Genomic DNA, 25,861 nt, shown 5'->3' on the forward strand with positions numbered 1-25,861 from the left:
TTTCCCTTGATCTTCTTTTTCCCCCTTTCTTTTCCTCCCATCTCTTATTAGCCAAAGCACCAGTTACTTCTCCAATAGCTCCCTACTTTAACTCTATTTCCTAATCTCCCCCACCTGCAAAATCTCTTCCCTCCGTCTTAGTCTTTTGTCCATATTGATAATGCTTAAGATCTTTACCACTTGTTATCATTATTGATTGTACTTTACTAGGTGATCAATATCCTATGAGTGTTGTTCAATATTCACTATATGATTTTCTGATCTGACTTTTATTTATCCTGTGTGTTGATTCTACTATTTGTTACTGCACTTCACATGATAACATCATGTACTTTATTAATTGAACTATGTATGGTGGAGCTTTTCTCCCTGGCCCTCTGCTGAAAATGAGATTCATGCCCTGTTGGACTTTCCCAGTAAACAAATGCCAAATAAATAAATAATAGCATTCTAAGTTTCTTGTTACCTGAAGACTGCATGTTTGAATTTGGCCTAATATTGTAATAATTTTAATCATGAATGCAACCCACAAGCTCCTTGCCCAATAGTTTATTAATTTTAAACAAGAATGAAACCTACAAATTCCTCTTTCCTTTTGTCAAGGAAAAAACAGTGGACAGCAGAGCTTGTGAATGATGCATTAATGGTAAGTTAATTTTAAATATAACTCATTTCTCTGCTAACAACTCTTCGCATACATTTTACATTAGAAGTTTGGCTATGCATACATGTTAGCCCTTTTGTTTAAAAAAATAATTTCAGCACATCTTAATGATACTTGGCAAGGAAATTGACCCACCAGAATCTTTGCAGTGAAAGGCTGTGCAAGTGGTGTAGGAGGTGGTGTCAGAAAACTTAGACAAGAGATCAAAGGAACTTAATCTGCATACCATGGAAGAAAGGATCAAAGGGCAGGATATTATAAAAAAAAATACATACCTAAGATGAATTAACAAGCAAAGACAGCATACATTAGAGGAGATGACCAACAACATTTGCAAGTCAGATTTAGGCAGAAGGGCAGGATATTATTAAAAATGTATATACCTGAGAGAAAAATAAAGAAAAGCAGTGTGCTTTACAGGAGTCAAAGGGTGCAAGTGGGATGCAGACAGAAATCACTCAGGGAACAATGTTAGGAAGTATATTTATGTAGAGAAGTTTGCACATGCATGGTACACTCTTCCAGGAGAAGTTGTAGAAATAGAAATTATGATGGTATTCAAAAACACTCTAGGCAGGCATGAAACACCTCTAGTGGACTGCGATTTTCAGTGAACTGCAGCTTACATATATGAGAATGGAAGGCTGCTTTGGTTGATCAATCCTTGTTTGCCAAGTTTCATTGTTTCTCTGGTATCATGTTCCTTCTGTTCAGCACTTTCCCAACTCCATCATATCTCTAAGCTCATCGGCTGTTTGACTTCTACTTATCCTGGATGGAGATGTGGATCTTTACTTGGGACCTTGGCCATAGTCACTGCTTAAAAAACAAGAGCCAGACAGACTGTCTTCTGGTCTAACTCTTTTAGAATGAGGTTTATCCACCTGAATGTAGTTGGCCTGCTTAATAAAGCTGGCGAGGTTGAGTTTGTTGACTTTCCCAGTAAAACTGGTTTAAGCCTTTCATTATCATCTTGAACATCTTAACAGTACATCACCCATTCATGAGGATAATTGCTGGTAAAAAGACAGGGGCTGGTGTTTTTTTCTCCACCACTAAAATATTCAACTATCACAACTAGCTAGTGACTCAAGTCCTAATTGAGAAAACAACTAAACTGGTATTCCCTCCTATTTACATTCCTTCCCATGAAATATCTAGAAAGCAGAAAAGCTTCTGGATGAACTGCAGCCCTGTCTAAATAAAATTAATGGATTTCAGTGTGAATTGGCTGGCTAAGCTCTGGAGCCTCATTAGCTGGGTAGTGTCAAAAAGAGGAATATTGCAGATGATATCTCATCTTATGAGATCTAACCCATGAATGACAGTTTATTTTCTTTTTTTTTTCTTTGTTGGGCTCCTTTTACATAACTTGACAGAATGAAAGTGATGTCTGACACCCCCCCCCCCCCAGCTTCCATATTTGATCCCTGTCATACTTAATCAGGTCTTCCTGCAATGAAGATCTACTTTATATATTTTTTCATCCATCTGTGAACTTCACTTATTGATAGATAATGCTGATTGAGGCTTGTATCTATAATGCAGTAAACTATTCCCAAAGAGTCTGACCTTCCTCCAAGATAAGTAACTGTCCACTTGAAAAAAAATAAAGCAATGAAGGGTACTGTAACTGACTCAAGAGCAAGATGGCAACATAAAGTAAGTTTGAAAAGAACTTCAAAAACGAAAACTAATCCTTCCACTTCTGAAAAAACTGAACATTTATTAAGAACAGCCAAAAGTCAGAACTTTTGTTACTTAAGATATCCAGTCATTAGAAATTAGAATTTCATCAGGCTTGCTCAGATTAAGACTATGCAAAGATTAAATAATTTAACAATAGTCATATAAGTTTAAACCACTTCCTATCATAAAACAGTATGCTAAATACAAAATAGAAAATGTAACACACAGGCTAAAATGTCAGTGTGTTAATACCCTGCATTTTAAATTGAATTTGTAATTTATAAATTCATTCAGCTCTGAATATTGGTCAGCATTGAATAAAGTTTGCCGGTAATACCCCAGATAGTTAAGTTTATTTTTTAAAGTTATTACCCTTAATACAAAACATTACTTTTTCTAATACATAAAATAAACATCTTTAAAAACACAATCTGCTGCATGTTTGAAGCACTGCAATGATTATTATTTTTCCTCTAAATGCTTCTATATGTTCATAGATTCACCTCCGTGGAATGAATGCACTAATAATTCTACAAGTTCATATATTCACCTACACTGAATGAATGCACTAATGCTTCTATATGTTCATATATTTACCTACTTGGAATGAATGCACTAATGCTTCTATATGTTCATATATTCACCTACGTGGAATGAATGCACTAATGCTTCTATATGTTCATATATTCACCTACTTAGAATGAATGCACTAATCCTTCTATATGTTCATATATTCACCTACTTGGAATGAATGCACTAATGCTTCTGTATGTTCATATATTCGCCTATGTGAAATGAATGCACTGATGCTTTTATATGTTCATATATTCACCTATGTGAAATGAATGCACTGATGCTTCTATATGTTCATATATTCGCCTGTGTGAAATGAATGCACTGATGCTTCTATATGTTCATATATTCACCTACGTGGAATGAATGCACTAACTGGTTTGTGTTTTGGATTTTCTTAATAATCAGTCATTTTTACAGAGGTGGTTGTATTAGCTATTTTTGTTTTTTTTCTTATATTTAACTACTGCATCTTTAGGCTACAAACCCTGTGATTTTTTTTCACTTTTCAAATTTTGGAAAGGCTTTGTAAAGAGACAAGAGCTGTTGGCTCTCTTCTGTTCAGGTAGGAGAACTCTTGCTTATGAAATGATTCTGCATTCAAGCAGACTGAGAATGAATATCTCAGAACAAGTAAAAGCTAATGAGGGTGCCATCCCAGGAGACTCTGGAAAGAGGTAAACAGCACAGTTGATTGGGATAGAAACATGATTATCTTTCCCTTGGGCTCTTCAAGAAAAAATACTGAACATCTCAATCAATTGTGTCCTCTCTAATGACATCTTCCTTCTCTACCTTAACTACATTGAAATCAGACTGCCCCTTTTCTATTTGAAATAATGAAAGCTAATAGTAATATAAAGGTTCAATCTCCCGGCCTGACATAAGTAGTCTTGAGTGGATTTCTAAAGCTCTGTTGTTCATTGCAGAGCCACTGTGTTTTCCAGGATCAGCTCCAAGGTCCCTGAGGGACTAGGTTGGGGACACCTACTGTTCAGGCTTTACCAGCTATGATATACATGGTGTGCTACACTCTTCTGGTTGATGATGACTATTACATGTCATTATAACCTTTTTCTTATCCATTAGGTGGTGTCCTTACTGATGTTCTGCTTAGATCTACAAATGATCTGACTGTAAGTAGCTTACTGTCAATTCTAAAAAAAAAATCTCAGTTGTTTGGCATTGCCACCAAACAGAGGCTGGCCTCTACTGACTGTAGTTCTGAGAAAGAATGGACTATCATTTGACAGTATGTAAGTTTTTAAATATCTGAACATGTGGGTATTGCTGTCAGTGACATTTACCTATTGTAAGTGTTTTTGTTCCATAGCTAAAAGACTTGTTGGTGTGCATTAAGTGATGAGCAGATTTGTCTTCACTATGGTAATGGAGGCCTTGAGTAAGAGGGTTCTAAAAAATAACTAAAGTGTGAACTCCTAATTAATGTTGGATCCTTTGCATATAACACCTCATATCTGCACACTGTACTTATAAAAACATTTATTTTCTGATATCTTATCTTGATGACTTCCGATGCTTGCAGAGGGGACTCCCCAACCTTCTGAATGCCGCACCAAGTTGCCTAAAATGACTCCTTGGTCGGTGGAATATGATTCATTAGGAGGAGAACCTTGTAGTCCTTTTTAATAAATGTGCAGTAGCAGAAAAGAAAGATATTAGATGCTGGTAGATAGCAGTCATCATTACTAGTGATGCTTTTCTACTTAAGCCTACAGAAATATCTGAATGTTTATCAGAATGCTCAGTATGCATCACAGACACTGGGAATGTGCTTCTAGTCTCCATAAGGTGATTATTCAGTCTGACTTTCTAGAATGTGTCTATGCCACCTGACAGGCAAATGTCCCATAGTTAGGAAATGGCATTTAAATTATATACCTCATATTCCACACAAACTATTATCTAGATATAAAATATATGTTTTATCGAGCTATACATTACATATTTTATCTCTTCTGGTTTATATCTATTTACTAGAGTTTAAAACACACTCACATAAGCATGATACTTTGAACTGGCATTCACCTGGGGAGGGTCACCACTTGTTTCTTTGTGGAGCAATATTTTATTTTCTGTCTTGTTAACAAGTTGTGGGTGGTCTGAGTGGACTGAGATCAGTGCACCTTGGAGTAAGAACAAGTCTGTGGTTACATTGTTTGTCAGTGATCACTGTTTTTCCAAAATGAAGCAATCTTAGAGTGAAAGTAATAAAGTTGGGAGTGTGAAAGGCTTGTTCCCCCATGGGGAGTATTGGGGGGTATTCCCCACAAAAAGCACTTTTTTAATTTCATGCATGCTTGCAATGTAACAAGTTGAACCACATGCATTATGGGAATGTGTGCACTTGAATTGTCATTTACAAGAATTTGTGACCTAGCTTACGTGATGCGACTTTGGATGTACATAGTAGATGTGATGGATCCTATCTGATCTATATACATTCAATGAATTGTCATGTATTAGGTTGCAGTGATCATTTTAAATTTTGATATGGATTTTCTTCAAACCCTACTTTAGTATACATTCAGATTACATTTTAATAATTGCATGTTTTCAGTCAACAGTATCATAATTATTTTTGAACTGTCCTTATATCTGTCTGGCTTTTTCAGCAATCTTCCAAATCCAGAACAGCTATGAGACTGTTCAATGTGAACATCTGGCCTTCCTTTTGGTACAACTCTTGCTGTACTACAGCTTAAGTTTTAGACACAGCTTGAGTTGTTTCTCTCTGTAACTTTCCACTATCAGAGTTCTAATGGTCACTGTTGTCCTGTAATACTACTGCTCATGACAATTCTAGCTACTCTTCTTCCCTGGACTTAGATTTTTTTTTCTTATACGATACCTTAAATTCTTCCTATACAACATCGTGTCTTTCCCAAAAACAACAAATGAATTTGATTTAACTGTTTTGTCAACTATTTTGCCCACAGGCTGTACATTTTCTCATGGCTTTTATGGTCTTACTTTATCTGCAGTTTGTAAATCTGGTAATTTTTCGGCAGTTTGCATCACAGTATCACTTCTTTCTTTGCTAATTTCAGGCATCAGTAGTGTAGCTGAAGTAAGTAACATGCTTTTCTACCTTCTGTCCATTAACAGATGAAATGATAGATTGAGTCCCTGTGATGGTGCATTTCTATAATCAAAAATTGTAAGTTGTCAATCCTCATAGCTATTGCTACCACTCTTTCTCATGAGATTTTTTTTACTGTTTGCATAGCTTTTTCTACTACTCCAGTAGAATATGGATAGTGTATAACGAGTATTATACCAATGAATTTCCACTCATATGCAAATCTACTGAATTCCTGAATTTTTTCAGTAGACCATTATCAGATATGACAAAGGCATGTATCTTCTGTCATGAGAATATAGACATCAATACACTAGGAACATTTGCACTTGTGTATTGTCAATCTGATTATTTCAGAAAACTTGAAATAATCTGCACATGTGGGTTAATTAATTTCTTTGAACTGGAACAAATCTGTGCCCTCTGTGATCCATGGATGACGTGGAACTAGGTGTTCTAGAATCCCTTCCTTTCACTTGTTGTAACGTTATGTAATATATTGCAAATAGTGCAGCACTACATTTCTTGTTCTGAGTCAGCATTCCTTGCAAGTACGATATATACTTTGCTGTTTCCCTGCACATTACCATTCCCATATGAGATTTATGTTTCCTGTTAAGCATTTGTCTACTAACTTGATGGGAAGTATTAGTTTATCAACTATAAACATTAAGCACTGGACACAACTTTTTTCTTTCTTAAAAAAAAGAGACTGAATTTCTTTCCTTGCTGATAATTTTTGCTCATACCAACTTTTCATGTAGCTTCTTTCAGCAATTGCATTGCTAAATCAGTCTCAGGACATCTCTGGAATTTTAAATGTTTCTTCTGTTGATGATAACTGTGGAATGGTTCTTGACATTCCATCAACAGTGTCATATTGCTTTGTTCCCTTATACAAGCATTTTCTTAGGAACAGTGAACAGCATTTTAACCGGTCAACAGTTATCATGGATTTCCATATTCAGGCTTGTATTTGGGCCTGGTGTTTGTGGAGGCTGTGTGTCTGAGCACATATTCAGGGACATCTTGGTTTAGCCAAAGCCATCAGGCATTTCAGTGAGAGAGAATTGTTTGAGCTCATTGGCTGACTGAGGTCACCTGGACTACAGCTTAGACTAAGCACCTCATTGGTTCTTTTGAGATTTCTTTCTTAAAAGCTGTCTCAGGTTTCAACTTTCTGTTACCTAAGAAGTTAAGTTGCGAGTGTTTCTGCCATTTCACACTGAGCAAATCGAAGGAAGGACACTGAGCAAACTCGGAACTATAATATATAACATTAAGTATCCTGTTTTTTGCTTATTTTGTTCTTTATTTCTTTGTTATTTATAGCACTTTGTGTACTGTGTATTTTTCTAGCTAGTTTCACTGTGTGTGAAGTATTAGCTGGAAATTGTCCACTTTTATTAAGCATCTGTTGGGTTGTTTGTTTCTGATAACTTGTTGCAGTTAAACTCTTTTTTCTAGAGGCTCCTTTAGCTGTTTAAAACTTTCATTTAAAGGCTCACTGCTGCTTTTCAGCTGTGAGAAACATTTCTGCAGTTTGTTTCTAAGTAGTGGGGATATTTGTAGCATTTCCATATTCAGGCTTGTATTTGGGCCTAGTGTTTGTGGAAGCTGTGTGTCTGAGCACATATTCAGGGACATCCTGGTTTAGCCAAAGCCATCAGGCATTTCAGTGAGAGAGAATTGTTTGAGGTCATTGGCTGACTGAGGTCACCTGAACTACAGCTTAGACTAAGCATCTTGTTAGTTCTTTTGAGATTTCTTTCTTAAAAGCTGTCTCAGGTTTCAACTTTCTGTTACCTAAGAAGTTAAGATTCTGCAGTTTGTTTCCCACCCTCCCTCCCTGTTGGTATAGTGTTTTTATAGTTGGTGTCTTTGCAGTTGCCCGCCCCTACTGTAAATTTGATCTGGGATCCTCCTCCAAGTCTAGTGTCATTACCTCACTCTACCCAGTACAGGGAGAACATTTGAGAAGGCCAATCAGCTTAGTTTCTGCTACTCCTTTCTCTCTTTCCACTAAAAAAAAAAAAACTTTTTCTAAGCTTGTTTCCTGCCTTTCCTGTGGGTAGTCTAGCCTGGATATAGATTTGCTGTGTCCAGGACTATTTGTAGGCTTCTAGGTCCCCAAGCCTTTTTGTTTTGGAGGGAAGCCTTCTAGCTTAATTTTGTTTCTTAGAACTAGCCAGTTTTGTTGTTTCAGCACTTGTTCAGAACTTATTGTAAGCACTAAATAAGCTAAAAATTACTACAGCAGTCAACTTTCCTCACTGTCTAGAGGAAAACAGTTTCTAGTATTTAACAAATAAGCACCTATCCAGGCATGTCTAAGGGTTATCCCCCGGTGTTTTCTCCTATCTACCTGATGAATCTGGGCATCTTGGGGCAATGCAATAATTGCCTCATGTACACAGACAACCCTCTCCTCCTACCACCCAACACTACAATCTACAACCTGTGACAGATGCACTTATATAGCCAAACTGGAAGCAAAGCTCTCTTCACCCAAGACTGGACTAGACAGTCAAGAGGAGAAGGTAAACACTTGCACCACACCACACTCAGCACATAGTCCCTCAAAACCTACACCACCAAAACACGCACATAGAAACACAAAACACACACCTACATTTGCGGAGTCTCTCAGTAAAAACCTGCCCAAGCAACAGGGACCTCTAAAGCAGAAACACAAGCAACTTCCACCCCCCAACACAACCCAAATGACACATAGCCCACAAACTCAGTGTGCCACCCAACCACAACCCATAAGGCATAACAACGTACCCAACACTCTAGTCATAGGTGACTCTATAGTCAGACACACTGATGTTCCACTCACCAGGCTAAACAAGGAGAAAGTTACTGTCAGCTGCCTGTCGGGTGCCAGCATCCATCACATAATGCATGCACTCAGGTCACTCCACAACAAGCACAAATATGACTCTGTCATTGTCCATGTTGGTGTGAATGACTTGAGACATACCTCCTTGGACTACATGAAAAGGGACATGGAGGAGCTGTCCGATCTTGTAGCCCAGGCAGGTATGACCATAGCCCTGAGTAGCATCCTGCCATCACCCAGAATGATACCACAGTACAAGGACAAAATGACTGACTTCAACAATTAGCTAAGCTTCTGGTGTCATTCTAAGGGGATCCAGTATCTGTCTGCCTGGGATGACATGATCGACAAGCCACGATGCTTTGCCAGAGATGGCCTGCACTTGTCGCCCCTGGGATTCCGGATACTGGCTAATGCTCTAGCCACCCCTATAGTGCCTTTTTTAGGCAAGGTCCAAATGACAAATTCACCACCCTAACAGGTACAGGCAAGAAGAATCTGAGGGTATTGCTACTCAATGCTAGAAGTCTAAACCTCAAAATGCACTCTCTCGAGGCACTCCTTAAAATGGAGAACATCGACATCTGTGCAGTGACAGAGACCTGGTTCAAGGCTCCAGAGAGTACCCCTGCATTACCAGACTATAATTCATACCACACCTTTCAGCCACCTAACCTGGACCAAAACACTAAAGGTGGAGGCGTGTCCATATTCATTAAGGATATCCACACCTCCAGGCTAGTTGCTCAGCATAATACATCCGAGATTATCCAAGTGCAACTAACTCTGGGCAAGACCGCAATCCAAATTGTAGCTTGCTACAGATCCCCCCACCATGCCCCAGGATTCCCACTCCTCATTTCTTAATACATTGGAAAATATTAGGGTACAACCTAACACCCTAATAATGGGCGATTTCAACTACCCTACCATTAACTGGGAAAACTACTCATGTACCCACTCTTGTGCTCAACGTTTTCTGAAATTCATAAATTCCAATGCCATGGATCAACTTATCCACACCCTCACCAGGGGCACCAATATCCTAGACCTGGTTATTACCAACATGGGCAACCGGTGTTCCACACCAGAGGTCAATTCCTCGTTGGTCAGATCTGACCATAAGCTAATCACCCTAGACATCCACATCCCTCCCCCACCCCCCATTAGGGAAACCACAGTAAAAAATTTCTCCAAAGCCAACTTCACGCTTCTTAAGACAGAAGTGGCAAACTTCACGACACCCATGCTGACGGACAATAAAGGTATGACTGCTGAATCCTACACAAATGCACTTTATAAGCACTTACATGAGTGCATGGATCGTCCAATCCCTAACAGAACCAAGATACTATCCTCCAAAAAAAGGAAGCCAATCTGGTGGTCCCCTGCCATAAACAACTCTACAACGGAAGAAAGAAACTGTTGCAAAAAAGAGTAAAATCCCATGATTGGAGAAACTCCCTAGTCAGCTTCAGTAAGAAGCTGAGATCCCTCATAAAATCCTCCAAAGCTAGTTATGAAAACAAAATCGCCACTGACTCTAAAGACAACCACAAAGCATTCTATAGCTATGTCAAGAATCTCAATGGCAACACTCAGATCTGCTCTGAGTTACAGCACAATGGCACTAAATATACAGAACCAACAGATATTGCCAACATCCTGGCAGATAGGTTCAGTGCTAACTTTACCCCTCTGTCATCCCCTAAAGGGCCCATCTCTATACCAGAAGAATGCAAAGTTCCTATAATCACGGCTGCACAGGTAACAAACACACTATCCAAAGCCAAGAACACAGCATCCATGGGAGCTGACGACATCCCAGGCTGTATTCTACATGAACTACAGAATGAATTGGCACCCCACCTAAGTACCATGTTCAATCATAGCCTCACCTCAGGCTATGTGCCCACTGAATGTCGCACAGTGACAGTTATCCCACTCCACAAAGGGGGAGCCACAACAGACCCCCAGAAACTACTGCCCCATTAGCCTAATGAGCCTGGTCTGCAAGACTATGGAGCATATCATCATGGAACTTATAAACAATGACATTGGTAACCTCCAAACTCAGGACCCCACCCAGTTCAGGTTTGTAAAAGGCAGATCATGTCTCCTAAACCTGACAGACTTCTTTGAAGCAGTCACCAAAGCCATAGATGAGGGTAAGGTGGTTCACACAGCCTATCTAGATCTCGCCAAGGCTTTTGACACCATCCCCCACTCTGAAATTATAGATCAACTCACTAAACTAGGTATAAATCCCTATGTCACAAGATGGGTTGCCAACTGGCTCACTGACAGAACCCACACTGTGAAAGTAGCAGACTCCAAATCCAGCTTCAGACCAGTGACAAGTGGAGTACCACAGGGTTCAGTCCTGGGTCCTCTCCTGTTTGGTATCTACTTCTCTGAAGTACAGGCCAACACAGAAAGTCTTTGGCTAATGAAGTTCGCAGATGACTGCAAACTAGGAGCCATAATCAAAACTCCAAAAGATGTGGACATCCTACAAAAGGGCCTTGCTGAGACAGATGCCTGGTGTCAAAGCCATGGCCTCAAGCTCAATGCCAAAAAGTGCATTGTCATTCCTTTTGGTAAAAACTCAGTACCCATGAACTACCACATAGGTGGTAGTCTACTTAACACCAAAATTGTGATAAGAGACCTTGGGACACAGGTGGACAGTAGTCTCTCATTTGATAATCACATTGCCACAGTAGTCAGGAAATCCTTCTATGTGGCACACCTCATCACAAAAGGTTTCTCATCCAGGAAAAAAGAGGTCATTGTTCCCCTCTACTCATCACTCATTAGACCCATTATAGAGTACAATGCCCCTTTTGGTATGTACCTCACAAGACATCTACAACAACTGGAAAGGCCACAGAAATACCTCACAAAGAGGATTACCGGCCTCAAGCTTTACTCCATTGCATATCGCCTACTCAGAGGCGATCTCTGCCTAACACACAAAGCTATGTCAAACCCAGAGCTTTTAGACATGCTCCACTTAAAGAAATCCCAATCCCTACGAGCTACACGCTCTAGGGTCCTAAACCTCATCACCACAATAAACAGAACATGCTGGAGGGATAGATTCCTGTCCCAGAGACTTCCCATACTCTGGAACAAACTACCTATCTATATCAAACAAAGCTCCTCATTAGCACTCTTCAAGAAAAATCTTGATGATTGGATGGGAGATAGGAAATTCACCCCGGGGATCACTTCCGTGGCTCTGCTCGACAGTGGCACAGGAAAATAATTTTCTTGGGTGGCGAAAGCCAGGGTACCTTTGGCTAGGCTTATATAGGCCCTAGGGCCAATAGCCTAGTACCTACCTATGAACCTATGAACCTATACAGCTTTTCTTGGGGTGAATGCGGCTAGCAGAGGATGGTAATCTGTAACCAGTGTAAACCATTTTTGTGTATGTAATAGATGACCCTTTCTAATCCCCTGGCCAGGCTAAATAGTTATTTAAACTATCTCAGCATATTTTTATTCAACTTTGGTTAGTGAATAGGAAGCAAATAGAATGGTTCTCAGTATACCATCTTAGAATTTGTGGGATAGAGTACTGCTTATTGTTTAACAGGATTCACTTGCCACCCCAAAGACAAAGACAGAACAAACTGGGTAAATACTTCATCAGACCTGATCCCTTTTCTCATTTCCTTGAAACAAATTTGTAGTCTTCCATCTGCCTACATCCACACCCCATCTGTAGCGGTGTATTTACTTGAAGTAGTACTGCTAAGTGGTTTGACAGAACAATATGGCAGCTTATTCATCCTAACTATGACTTCTGTTGTAACACATTCTCAGGCTTAGATGCCTCTGCACAGTATCAATCTTATCTTGTGACATGCAAAGGATATTGTTGTCAGTCCTATGTTCACAATACAAAAATTCATATTTGAATCATGCACAGTCTAGATGTCTCCATTGAATTAAAGCCCCCACTCTCAGCCTTTCTGGGACTGTTTCTAGGTAACCCAGGTGATATTCAGCATTTTTCCAACCACTATGATAGCATCTAGGAAAAGCTGTGTATTATTATTCCTAACAATAACTGGTTCATTGCTTGTTGCCAAATAGCAGGTGTAGATATCACTCCAGAAAAATGATGGTTATAATGAAACAGTGATTTATTTACATTTACATTTGTTTACCGGGATAGTCCAACTGATCATGTGTCCATTTTCAGTGGAGGCCTGGGGAGATAAACTCCAAGTCATAAAGTAATAGTAACAGTAACAGTATCACACGTTAAAAATTTAAAACATTTCATAATAACAAAGGTAATAAAACGGTCTTAGACATAGTTACTATAGATATAACATCAAGTAGAACTTATAATCATAATAATAAAGACATTAAAAAACAATGTTAGACATTACAACTATAATTATTATGCTTAGTATTATGGGTATTAAATGTTTATTCTTGGAACCCTTGTCTGTTTCCATTTGAAAGTATGCATCTGTCAAGTGCCAGCTCAATTTTCATGAATCACAGCCCCCTCTCTCAAGCACAGATTTGAAAAAATGTGAAATCTTTTGTTGTTGACAAGGGGTATTATAATGTTTTAGCACTTGCTAAATGGTGATTTTGAAATCAGTACAGGCACAAACATGTCTACTTTGCCTTTCATTAGCACTGGTGTTGCGGTCACAGCCCATTCATTGTGCTTTGGGCAACTGTAATTACATTTTTGCTTTATGTGCAAGAATATAAGGCAACACCATGGCCTTATGGAATTCTGGACTAGCATTTGCTTATAGCTCACTCTTTCCATAAGATTCAAAACATTCTGTCTGGCAGAGCTAACTGACTAACACTGATTCAGAGATATGGTAAAGCCACATACAGAACCACATCATTATCATTTTATGTATGATGCCTCTGAATTGCACACCACACTGTCAGACATGACCATGCTAGTGGTCTCCCTACTAACTCATGCCTCCAGGTAACCTAAGCACCCCATACAAACACACACACACAAATAAGCACTCTGTCTACTTTACAAGAACTGTTGCACGGGAAAATAATTCCTCATAAAATTTGCAGTACAAATCACAAAGTAGCTCCTATGTCCAGTTCCATTTTTAGGTTTCACTCCTGCCACTTTTGGAGTGATCCATGTAATTCCTTGGTCAGTTTATTTCATGTTGTGCACCTCTGATCACTGCTTTCCTTTAAAATTCCTCTTCTCTATCTGCTTCCATTTTGTCATAATTGTCATCACTTCCTGCACCCATCATTTTTGTACACAGGATTCTGCACTTGGCATTCTGGACCTTATTTTTATTATTTAGTTTATTTTTACCATTTTTCACTTGCACTTCTTCTCAGCTTGGCCCCTTCTAATAAAATCTTCTGCATTCTTTTTGCGTACACCAACATATACCAGCTTTATATAATATTCTATCACAATAAAAATATCCTTGTTTTGTATGAGGCCTATTAGGCATTCTCTTGGCAATAGATTCAACCTCTTTCTTGTCATAATTCTGATGTGTCTTTGGCTGCTCTTTCCATGGGTACTGCTTTGTTTTGTACTTGATCATTTGCCTGATTGTTTCTGAAATACAGTCCTCAACATATATAATACGCAGATGGATCTTTTAATAGTTCTGCCATTCCCCACTCCACACAGGAAATGTCCAGCTTTTCTGTGCAGCACTGCCATATACAGCAGAATGTTTTTATGTGCCATTTATTTATTTATTTATTTGGAACTTGAAACACTCAGTTAACAAAGGTTTAGCTTCAGATATTTCTGTAAAGTCTGTACAAGGTCACATATGTTTTTTACAGCTGCTTTAGATGGAGCAATCAAATTGCAGAGCAGTCTGTGGAATTAGTACCCATTATGTTTAACAACACTGGAATTATTTTTGTCAGTTGCATGTGATTGTCTACACACTATTGTTCTAGAGTTTCTGTGTTAGGTAGTGTCAAAACTATTATGTACAACATGCTCAGATGTTTTATAATTGCACCCATATGCATTTTTGACTATTGTTTACACTTTCCTTCCATGCCCAAACAAATATATAAGTACTGTTCATATAAGGACACATATTTGTTAAGAATTTAATACGGAGACACATTTGTAAAGTCTATTTGCTTCCAGACAATGACTGCTCTTTTCTGTTCACTTAAGCAGTCACAGATCTTTTGAAATACATACACACAAATTAGTTTATGCTAATATGTAAAAATTGCTTTGTTTTGCTTTTATAAAATTCATTCATAAAAAATTCACTCAGTCTATTTTAGCATTCACTCATTGGCTTGCTCCTTTTTAATGCAGAATGTCACTGTATATTGCCGTTAACTAGATGTTTATTCTGTTACATGGTAATTACTTAGTACTATTTCTTTCAAGTCTCTCTCAGTAAAATGTAACTTTGAAAAGTTTGTACACACTGTTGTTTGAAAATCATAATGTGTTATTTTTAATATTAGATTTTATACCTTCTGGTTTGTTGTTATTTTTACTCATAAAATTACCAATCTACCATCTTAGCCAGCTCAAGATTTTCTTCTTGCCTGTTCTAGCACAACTGCCCTTCATCTTCTCAGCTGAACTGGCTGATTTAAATTGGAGATGGCAGCCCTTGTACATGAAATGACTTCATTACTAACTTGTTATATATTTGCCTGATATAAAATTGCAGTTGCCAGTATGTAATAAGCATATAGAGACAGAACTGCCGTGCATATAACCCTTGCTTACTGTTTCAGACATTACAGGGGCGTGCATGCACTTATGCCTGTATTTCAGTATTCAGACACTACAACCTCCTCTTTATATTCTTGTTTTTCCATTAAAGTCATATTTGCATTGCATTTTGATTTTGTTTTTATGTGACACAAGCTTTGACTGTGAAGCATCCATCTGGATCACATGGCTTACCTAATTAACTAATAAAGTAAATAATTAAGTAATCATGGTTGATAAAAGTAGAAAACGATAGCAACGCTGAACAAGGCACAAGGTATACCTTAGGACAATAAAGACCCGCCGAGAACCATCCAATGTCCAAAATAATAACATTTATTCAATTATTATTATTTTGGACATTGGCTGGTTCTCGACGGGTCTTTATTGTCCTAAGGAATACCTTGTGCCCTGTTCAACGTTGCTATCATTTTTGTGTTGGAAGTTGTGCTTTTGAGTACGCTTGCCAGTTTTGTGTTAAAAGTAGAAAATGCACATATTCATGTGATAGATATCACTAGTAAAGTCTTTGCTCTTATCATTAAAGGTCATCTCTGCCACCACATTCATGAATATCTAGGAAGGCCACATTGCAATATAAAAAAGTGCAGACATTTTGGAAGAGAATGCAGAAGCTTTCAGGAAAATAAAATGATAAGTTATTAACCTCACAAATACACTCTATGTCAAGATGCAAATGGATGTCTGGCTGCTTTAGGATCTGCGTTTATTCACAAATATTCAGGCTTTTTATGTTTGTAAGACTGGTAAGTTCTGATGCTACTAAGACTTTTGGATTTGTTTTTAGTTATAGGCGATTTGCTCGATTTGATGACATTGCATCCAGATACTGGTCCCAGTCGTGGCTTGCCTCCTCTGCCAATTCACTGGACAATCCTGGATATAGCAATTCAGACGATGAGCTAATTCATTTACAGATGCTGAGCAGTTGTTGCAGCTGTCAGCGTAACTCCTTTCCACTGATTGATCCTGACCTACAAAGCATCCCCAGCCTACGGACAGCACTCAGATACAGGTAAGGGTTTCTAGTTCTAATATAAATTAATATTTGACAGCAAAGCAGTATCACTAAAAATGATACAACTCTTAAACTTCAACTTTCCTTAATTATGTCTTAGAGTCAAGGAATTAGCCAGCTTCATCCAAAATTTGGAAGGCTCACTGTTTTCACTACAATTGTTTGTATTTGACTGCTATGTTCTTATATCCCATTTCATGAGAGCAAAGTGTGAAACCACGGCATTCATTTTAATAAGAATAAAAAAGTAGCGGTGTTAGTTTTCCCATGTTAAGCAAATTCAAACTTTCAAAATTCTTCTACATGCTTTTCAAAAATAAGGCTGCTAAAAGAAGAAAAAGAATGTAGCTGTTATTTTCAGATCTGATCGTGCATTTCTCACCCTTCCAAAAAGTGTAAAATATTCAGCAAGCAGACTACAGTGGCAAGCTGTAGGTTTTACTTTGATAACCTTATGCCCAGAGTTTAGCAAAAGACCAAAGAGCAACTAACCAGCACACAAGAAGTGATGCTATCATAGTGCAAGGCACAACCTGACATGTATTGCGTTACTGTATAAATCTCTTTCATTACTGCACTCATATGTTTCAAACAAATGAAAAACATGTATTGTTGTGTTCTTATTTTACTTCTGAGTCCCCTATTCTAACAAGAAGACCACATGCAGTGAAATAGAATTTTGGATAGACTGCACCATTGACACTGAAGTTTCTTTTTTTTTTTTTTTCAAAAATACAAATGTTAATTTAATCACTTATATCTAAATAAGGAAGAGAAGTAATTACAATGTATAAACACTATTTATAAATTTCAAATTAATTAAGATAGACAAAGTCCAGGAGCTTATATTTATTATCATTAGGACATGATGCATTTCACACTTCAGAGAGAATTGCCACTCTCATCTCAGTATTTAAGACTGAAATTAAATAAGTCAAGTTTAAATAAAAATTAAATGAATGAATGAATTAATTAATTAAAGTTAAATGTAATTAATTAAATAGTCAAGTTTTTTGACAAGTCCTTTATGTGGACTTTGTGAAAAGACTGTATATAAATAAATAAGCATTATTCTTAATACCTACTGGCTAATGTCAGGGCTTCAACATAGTTTCAGGGCTTGTAGTAATAAAGTCAGTATTGATGAGGTTCATCAATCAGTTTATCAGTCTCAGATATGGGCTTCTTTTCAGCAGCATTCCTTTGCCTAATCAAGGCCTTTGCCTTTAAAGATCATTTATGTTTTTTTTAGCTTTTATAGGACTTCATATTTTGCGGTAATGCTTATTGACAAAATACTTGGCTGGACTGTACTACAGAGAGTTAGTGATAAAAAGTGGTATCATTATGGATTCCTGTCAAACACTGCATATTCTCTGGGACTGCTTCGGGGTCCCCTTCTTTTTACTATATTTATAAATGGCTACCTGTCTGATATGGCAACATTATATTTCTCTCAACAGTTAGTGTCCTGCAACTAAATCCAAACTAGTCAGTGAGAAGTACTGAACAATAGGCTGTGTTTTTAATGAATTGATGATGAGCTTTACAATCTACCTCAGAAGGTCAGTAAATGTTGATGGAAGCTTCTTCATTGCAAAGTAAGAATGAATCTGTGAAGAAATGATTCATACACCATAACAACAGGACTGATGACACAGTCATTAGGACTACTTAGCAAAACAACTCCCGGGATTTTTGGAATCTTCCTCCATTCCCATCATGCACTATGAGTGCCCATCTCTCCAAAAGTTCTTTGCCATGTTTTTATTCAGTCAAGAAATATGAATCCAGACTGTTGTTTAGTGGATTTCTGTGATGTGTTGACATTTTTCATCAGTTACGAGTAAAACTTTTTCTATTGCTTTTTTTCTCTGTCCCCAATGTGAGACTTGACCCAGGTTTTACCTGTTTTCCAGTTTAAGTGCTCTTTGTTGCCTAGGTTATAGGTGTGCCTGCTGTAGGTCAACCCTAACCACAGCAGATGCACAAAGTGCCTTCACTATTTAGGAAAGTCATATAACATACAAAGGTGACAGTTGTACAAGGATTTCATCAGGTCTGCAATCAAGCATTGCAGGATTTCCAGCAAAATCACATCTTAATGTTTCATGTAAGCAGAGTCACATGAGGGCTTGTGCTCTTCAACTTTTCCCATAAATGGTTCGGCATTTCTAACTCATAAAAACAGAAGAATTGTACATCCTCCTTCCTATAGTTATGAGTAAGGATTACTGGTCTGTTTCTGCTTCATGTCAGGTCTGTCCTGTTACTTTTCAAAAATGGTTTAACCACTTACTGCAAAAACAACCATTAGCTTGTCATATACAATTAAAATACAAGAGCTGTTGTGGTGCAATTTCTTCAGTCAATCTGCCAGGAACTTCCATGACACTGCCCTCTGTACCATTGATTATGACAGACTAGCAGAGGCAATTATCAAGGCGCAGGGCAGATGGTCTTACGTCTTATCTCCTCCTCCCATAGTTCCAGCTTACATGCAGTAATTTGGCATCCTGTTTTCTCCACAGCTTGCTTCTCTGGTTCTTGTCACCAGTTCCACAATACTGTTACTTAGAGTCAACCATTAGACCGCTTCACTGCCAATGATGCTGACCTTTGTAAAAGTCCTTTTTATGAAGGGATGTTACCCAGTATCAATATAAGCTACCTCTGTGATGCCACTGGTCTCCACAGTCTCAACTTTGACCTTGTCAGTACGGCCCAGGCAACCTGGGTTCCATTAGAAGATCAGGTGTCTGAAGCCCTAGCAGAGGTGGATGGGAGTGCCCATCCCAGGGAGGGGGAGGGCTTTCATCCATGTGTTCCCTGTAGGAAGGTGTGGTCCATAGAGGACAGTAGCCCATGGATGTAAACAAGTGAATGCACGGGTAGCGGTAGCAAGGTGTAAGTCATAAATGAAAAGAATTCCACGGAGGAATTAATCAACTTTTTGACACCCCCCCCACCCCAAGATGTCCTCAGGTTTTCCACTGGCCCCAGCCTAAGAACAGAGATAGTCCAGGAACTGTAGGAGAGGGTGGTAGACCCGGTGATGGATGGAGACACTGGGGTAAGCCAGAAAGAATGAAGCAAAAGGGGAGCAAAAAACTTTGACCTTGTCAACACTAGTATTTCTAATGGCAATGTTGTTGGCATTTATGTCAGTGTTGGCTTTTCTTACATTGATACCACTGCTGGTTTACTCTGCTGTGGGGGCTGATATTCTCAGTATTGGCAACACAGTTACTGGCATCAGTGCTGAAGTCAGGATCTCAAAGTGTCTTGCTATGCTACAGTTCATTACATTTCATTCAGTTTTGCTGACTCTAGACTGTTTGGCATTATCTGAGCACTAAAATCAGCCATCTTACATTAAGAGGGCCCCTCCACCCTTGTGGTAGAATAATGTAGCGAAGGACCCATCTGAGGTAGAGATTGTTGGAATAAGGCTCAGTATTGAGCATTTCCATTGGCCAGCTTGTTTGAAAATTCCTTAACTTGTTTTAAAAAGGGGGTCTCACGGATGCTACATAAGCCCTGCGTTTGCACAGGTTTGCACCTGTTTTAACACAGCTCCACAGAGTTTTGTGACCAGCCACTGCTCTACTATCTTCAGCTGAGCAATTCGAGGTATCTGTTTGCATATATCGCACCTTCCTGCAGCACTGCACAGTGGAGGTAACCATTGGTGGTTATAGACGCAAAAGCTAAAGTAGATTTATTTTCCTTTAGAAACTGCCTGTGCTCCAACTGAGGAGTCCCTTAAATTGCACCTAGCTGTTTGGAGAGCACTTCAGCTGGGCTTTCTACAGCATTTGCCACTTTAACTGAAATCTCCTAATCCCTAATAGTCTCATACCCCTTGAGAGCCCCGGTAGTATAGAGTCAGCATTAAGCCCCAATTAAACCACATCCTTCCTCATTAAAGTAAGCAAATCTACACCTAGTATTACAGATGGTCAGTTCTCCTCCATTTCTCCTGCCAGCCTGATTGGCATGGGTATCCTGAGGCAGTGTAGCAATTGCCTTATGTACACTGACAACTCACTACTCCTAAACCACTCAAGCTCAATTTATGAGATGCATACACACTAACAATTTGGAATGCTTGCTGTCTCATTCACAGAACAGTGACACAGTTGTCAGCTCACATACTACACCTCCTACACAAACCATGCTCTCGACACATAAACCATCATACACAGAGGTACTCACAAGAAATTTACCTAAACACCAGAGACCTCTGAAACACAAACATGCCACACCTAATACAGTACCTACAGCACTCAAGACACATAAAATCACAAGCACAAGTGTCTCACCAAACAAGCCCCTAAGGCAAAGCAGATCTAATCCAAATGTATTGGTCACGGGCAGCTCTATAATGAGGCACACAGATATCCCACTTACCAGGCTGGACAAGAACAAGGTTACAGTCAGCTGTCTTTCAGGTGCCAGGATCCACCAGATCACACACACACACACACACACACACACACACACACACACACACACACACACACACACACTCAAGTCTCTCCACAAAAAGTACAGTTATGACTCTGTCATAGTTTGTGTTGGAGTGAATGACTTGAGATGTACCTCACTGGACTATATGAAGAGGGACATGACTGAACTCTCTGAATATGTGTCTTAGGCAGGTATGTCCCTAGCCTTGAGCAGCATACTACCTTCACCTAAGATGATACCATAATATAAACAAAAAAAAAATGATTGACTTCAACAATTGGCTTAGTTTCCAGTGTCATTCAATGGGGATCCAGTACCTCTCAGCCTGGGATGACATGGTAGATAGACCAGTCTGCTTTGCCAGGGATGGTCTTCATTTGTCACCTCTGGGATTTTGGTTACTGGCTATGGCTCTTGCCTCCTCCATAGTGCCTTTTTAGGCAATGTCACAACAGAATTCCTAACATAAAAATATCTTCAAAAAGTAACCTCAAGGTTATGCTGCTAAACGCTAGGAGTCTAAACCTAAAACTGCACTCACTGGAAGCAGCCCTCACCTAAGAAGATGCTGAAATGTGTGCAGTCACAGAGATTTGGTTTAAGGCTGTGGAAGGCACCCCACCCATACTGGATTATAATGCCTTCCACACATTCAGACCACAAACTGAAAGTGCGAGAACTAAAGGAGCTGGAGTATGAATATTAATCAAAGAAATACACCTCTAGATTGGTAAAACAAAACACCTCCCTTGAACTAATCCAGGTCCTATTGACTGTAGGTAAGACCCCTCTCCAAGCTATTGCCAGTTATAGGACTCCCTCCATGAACTAGGATACCCATACTGTATACCTGGATCTACTTAAACCGCTCAAGATACAACCAAACACCCTGGTTTTAGGTGACTTTAACTATGCATCCATAGATTGGGTAAATTATACTTGTACAAACACATTTGCGCAAAGGTTCTAGGACTTCATCAGCTCTAATGCCCTGGACTGGTTGGTTGACACCTCCACAGGGGGCCCAAATATTCTGGATCTGGTGCTCACTAACATGGGTGATCATTGCACCACCCCATGTGTACGGCCATCCCTAGTGAGGTCTGATCATAAATCAGTCTCATTAGAAGTAACAATAACATCTGACCCCCTCCCCCCATTAGCAGCAGCTAGACTAAAAAGTTTCTCCAAAGCCAATTACAACCTAATACATGATGACATTAAAAGCTTCATAGCCCCTGTTCTCACTGATGGAATGAACACCTATACTGGGATTTGCACCAATGCCTTGTATAAGCATCTATACAAATGTATTGACTCAGCCGTACATGATAGGATCAAAACAAGATCCTTAAGAAAGAACAAGCCTGGCTGGTGGACATCCACTATTAACAGATTATACAATGAGAGAAAGAAAGTGCTGTCCAACAGCAGGAAGAAATGGTCTCTGAATTGGAAGCATTCCCTCCTCGGGTTAAACAAGCAAATAAGACACCTCGTAAGAAATTCTAAAACTAACTATGAATCCAAATTAGCATCTTTCTCTAAGGATGACAATAAGGTGTTCTTTAGCTACATCAGAAACCTTAAAGGAAAAACCCAGATCTGCACAGAACTGGTTGTTAATGGCACCACATATACTGAACCCACAAAAATAACCAACCTGCTAGCTGACAGGTTCAGTGAAAACGTCTCCCCCCTGTCCCTGCCACATATCCTCCAAAGCAACTCTACCACTTGCCCTCCACCTAGTATCTCCATAGAGTAGGTCATAAATGCTCTCTCCAAAACCAAAAACACAGCTTCTGTGGGACCTGATCCTGATAATATCCCAGACGGGTCTATGTCAAAACAATGAACAGAAGAAATTTCGAATGCTCCGATGAGCGAAAACTCATATAATTGACATCGCTATTGTGAGATCGTGGTACAGTGAAGATCGGAAAGTTTGCCCTTTCCTCACTGTAGTGCGATCTCAGAGTTGGAATATATTTTTTAGGGGGGGGTGTGGGGGGCACAGCCCTCCACAATAGCGATGTCAATTATATGAGTGTTCGCTCATCAGAGTGTTCGAAATTTCTTTTGTTCATTGTTTTGACATAGACCCGTCTGGGATATTATCAGGATCAGGTCCCACAGAAGCTGTGTTTTTGGTTTTGGAGAGAGCATTTATGACCTACTCTATGGAGATACTAGGTGGAGGGCAAGTGGTAGAGTTGCTTTGGAGGATATGTGGCAGGGACAGGGGGGAGACGTTTTCACTGAACCTGTCAGCTAGCAGGTTGGCTATTTTTGTGTTCTAAATTAATTAAAATAGGAACTAGCTGCACTGCTGGGTACTCTTTTTATTCAAAGTCTAAGCACTGGTCTTGTACCTGCTGAATGGAAAACAGCAGCTGTCATCCCGTTACATAAAGGAGGTGCCTTCACCAACCCTGGGAACTATAGACCCATAAGCCTGACCAGCCTAATTGCAAGGCTATGGAGAGAATAATCATGGACCTTATCAACAAAGATATATGAGACCTTCAAGTGCTCGACATGACCCAGTTTGGCTTCATTAAAAGGAGATCCTACCTCTTGAACTTCTTTGAGACAGTCAACAAAGCCCTGGATGAAGGCAAATCCATGCATACAGCCTACCTGGACCTGGCCAAGGCCTTTGACACTATTCCCCACTAAGGCATCATTGATAAATTCACCCACCCGGAGATCAACCCATATATTGTCAGGTGGGTTGCAAACTGGCTCACTGATAGAACCCACACAGTCAAAATAGGTGACTCTACCTCCACCAGCAGACCTGTAACCAGTGGTGTTCCACAGGGATCTGTGCTGGATCCTCTGTTGTTTGGAATCTACTTCTTAAATGTACAGGTGAAAACAAATGGCCTATGGCTGACAAAGTTTGCTGATGATTGCAAACTGGGTGCAATCATCAAGTCCCCAAATGATGTCAGCGTCCTACAAGAGGGACTTACACAGACAAATAACTGGTGCCAAAGTCATGGGTTAAAACTCAATGCAAAAAAATGCATTATCATCCGCTTCAGCAAGGGCGACATCCGTGCAGATTACCACATCAATAACAACACTCTAAGCATGCAATCAGTGGGGAGAGATTTGAGTGCACAGGTTGACAGCAACCTTTTCTTTTACCACCACATTTCCATAGTGGTAAGAAAGGCTTTCTACATCACCGACCTCATAAGTAAGGGCATTGCATCCAGAACAAAACAGGTTATAACCCCCCCGTACTCTCCCTCTTCGGGCCAATAATAGAGTACAATGCTACCATTGGTATGTGCTTTACCAGGCACCTGCAGCAACTAGAAAGACCTCAAAGGTTTATTACAAAGAAAATTCTAGGTCTTCAGCATATGTAATACATTGACAGACTGAAATCACTGTCTCTATACTCTGTATCCTACAGACTACTCAGAGGTTACCTCTGCCTTGCATATAAAGTAACCTCAGATCCTGCTCTAATGGAAATACTGCATGTCGTAAATCAAATGGTACTAGATGCACTCACTCTGGGGAACTCATCCTAGTATGTGACATCAATAGGACTTGCTGGAGAGACAGATATGTCTCACAAAGGTTACATCTCCTCTGGAACAAACTTCCAATTCAGGAGAAGCAGACCCCCACGCTGACCCTATCTAAGCACCGTTTGAATGACTGGATGGGAAACCACAAATAAACTATGGGAGTTTCAACTGTGTTCCTCTTCAACAGGGTCAGTAGTTGTTGACTTAGTCCTGCTTAATACCTTGATATTCTTGGTAACAGGGGTTGTACTTGGTTAGACTTGTAAGGGCCCTAGGGCCATTAGCCTAGTAACTTCCTATGATCCTATGATCCTGTGATTTCTACCTGAGTCATTCCCACCTTATTTTCTTTGGCAGACATCCCACTCTGTCAGAAACTTTCAGCAAGGAAGACGCTCATCAGCCATTTACAAAAAAAGAGTTAACCAACGGGCCCACCATACCAAAAATGGTTAGGATACTATTCCAGGTTCCTTTTGATGCCACAGAAAATAAAGAGATCAGAACAATACTGGATCAAAGTAGCCTAAACTTCTTCATTCCAAAACAAATCTTTCATATGGTCACAGTGCAGTCAGGCTTTCTATAATCCAAAGCGGGTATGCCCTATGGATCTCCAAGATCCCTACATCTACTTAAAGATCTCCAGGGAGTCACAAAGATTCTTGGCCATCTGAGTAGGAGCCAGTCATTATTAGTTCTGGACTTTTCCATTCAGTGTCACCTCTGCCCCAAAGATGTTCACCAAATGCACATTTGTTGCTGTGGCTTACAAAAAGCTGCAGGGAGCCAAGAGCCTCACTTATCTAAATGACTGGTTCCTCACTCTTCTGTCAGAAAAAAAAAAAACACTCTGATCTCACACAGTGAGTCCACACTCCAGTTAATCCATTCCCAAGGATCACAGTGAATCTTGTCAAGCCTCAGCCACATCTGTCATGAATACTGACCTTTACAGCATATGGCTTAAACAACACTGTCTGCCATGCATGTTTTCCACAGGCAGTAGTCTAGCAAGGGTGGGGCAAAAGGTACAATCATTCCAGGTGCAAACTGTTAGAGGGTCTGATCTGCAGCAGTACTGAAATGCCAGTACAGAAGCATTTTTTTAAGCTGAGGGGGGCATGGCTAGACAAGGTTTATGCATAACTTGCAGCTAAGTGTTTTTTTTTTTGGCTT

At 39.5% G+C, this 25,861-nt stretch overlaps 1 protein-coding gene across 2 annotated transcripts in view; it reads left to right on the plus strand.

Annotated features, from left to right (window-relative positions):
- The window catches only part of LOC122816443 (mucin-12-like), a 401,780-nt gene that overhangs the window by 287,222 nt on the left and 88,697 nt on the right, over positions 1–25,861 (plus strand). For both annotated transcript variants that reach the window (XM_044089236.1, XM_044089235.1), the window contains exon 10: positions 16,425–16,652. In XM_044089236.1, the coding sequence (XP_043945171.1) occupies positions 16,425–16,652 (228 nt within the window). The remainder of the gene's footprint in view (positions 1–16,424; positions 16,653–25,861) is intronic.

This window comes from Protopterus annectens, chromosome 12.part0, assembly GCF_019279795.1.
Source record: "Protopterus annectens isolate FY-2018-M chromosome 12.part0, PAN1.0, whole genome shotgun sequence".
NCBI classification, from domain to species: domain Eukaryota; kingdom Metazoa; phylum Chordata; order Ceratodontiformes; family Protopteridae; genus Protopterus; species Protopterus annectens.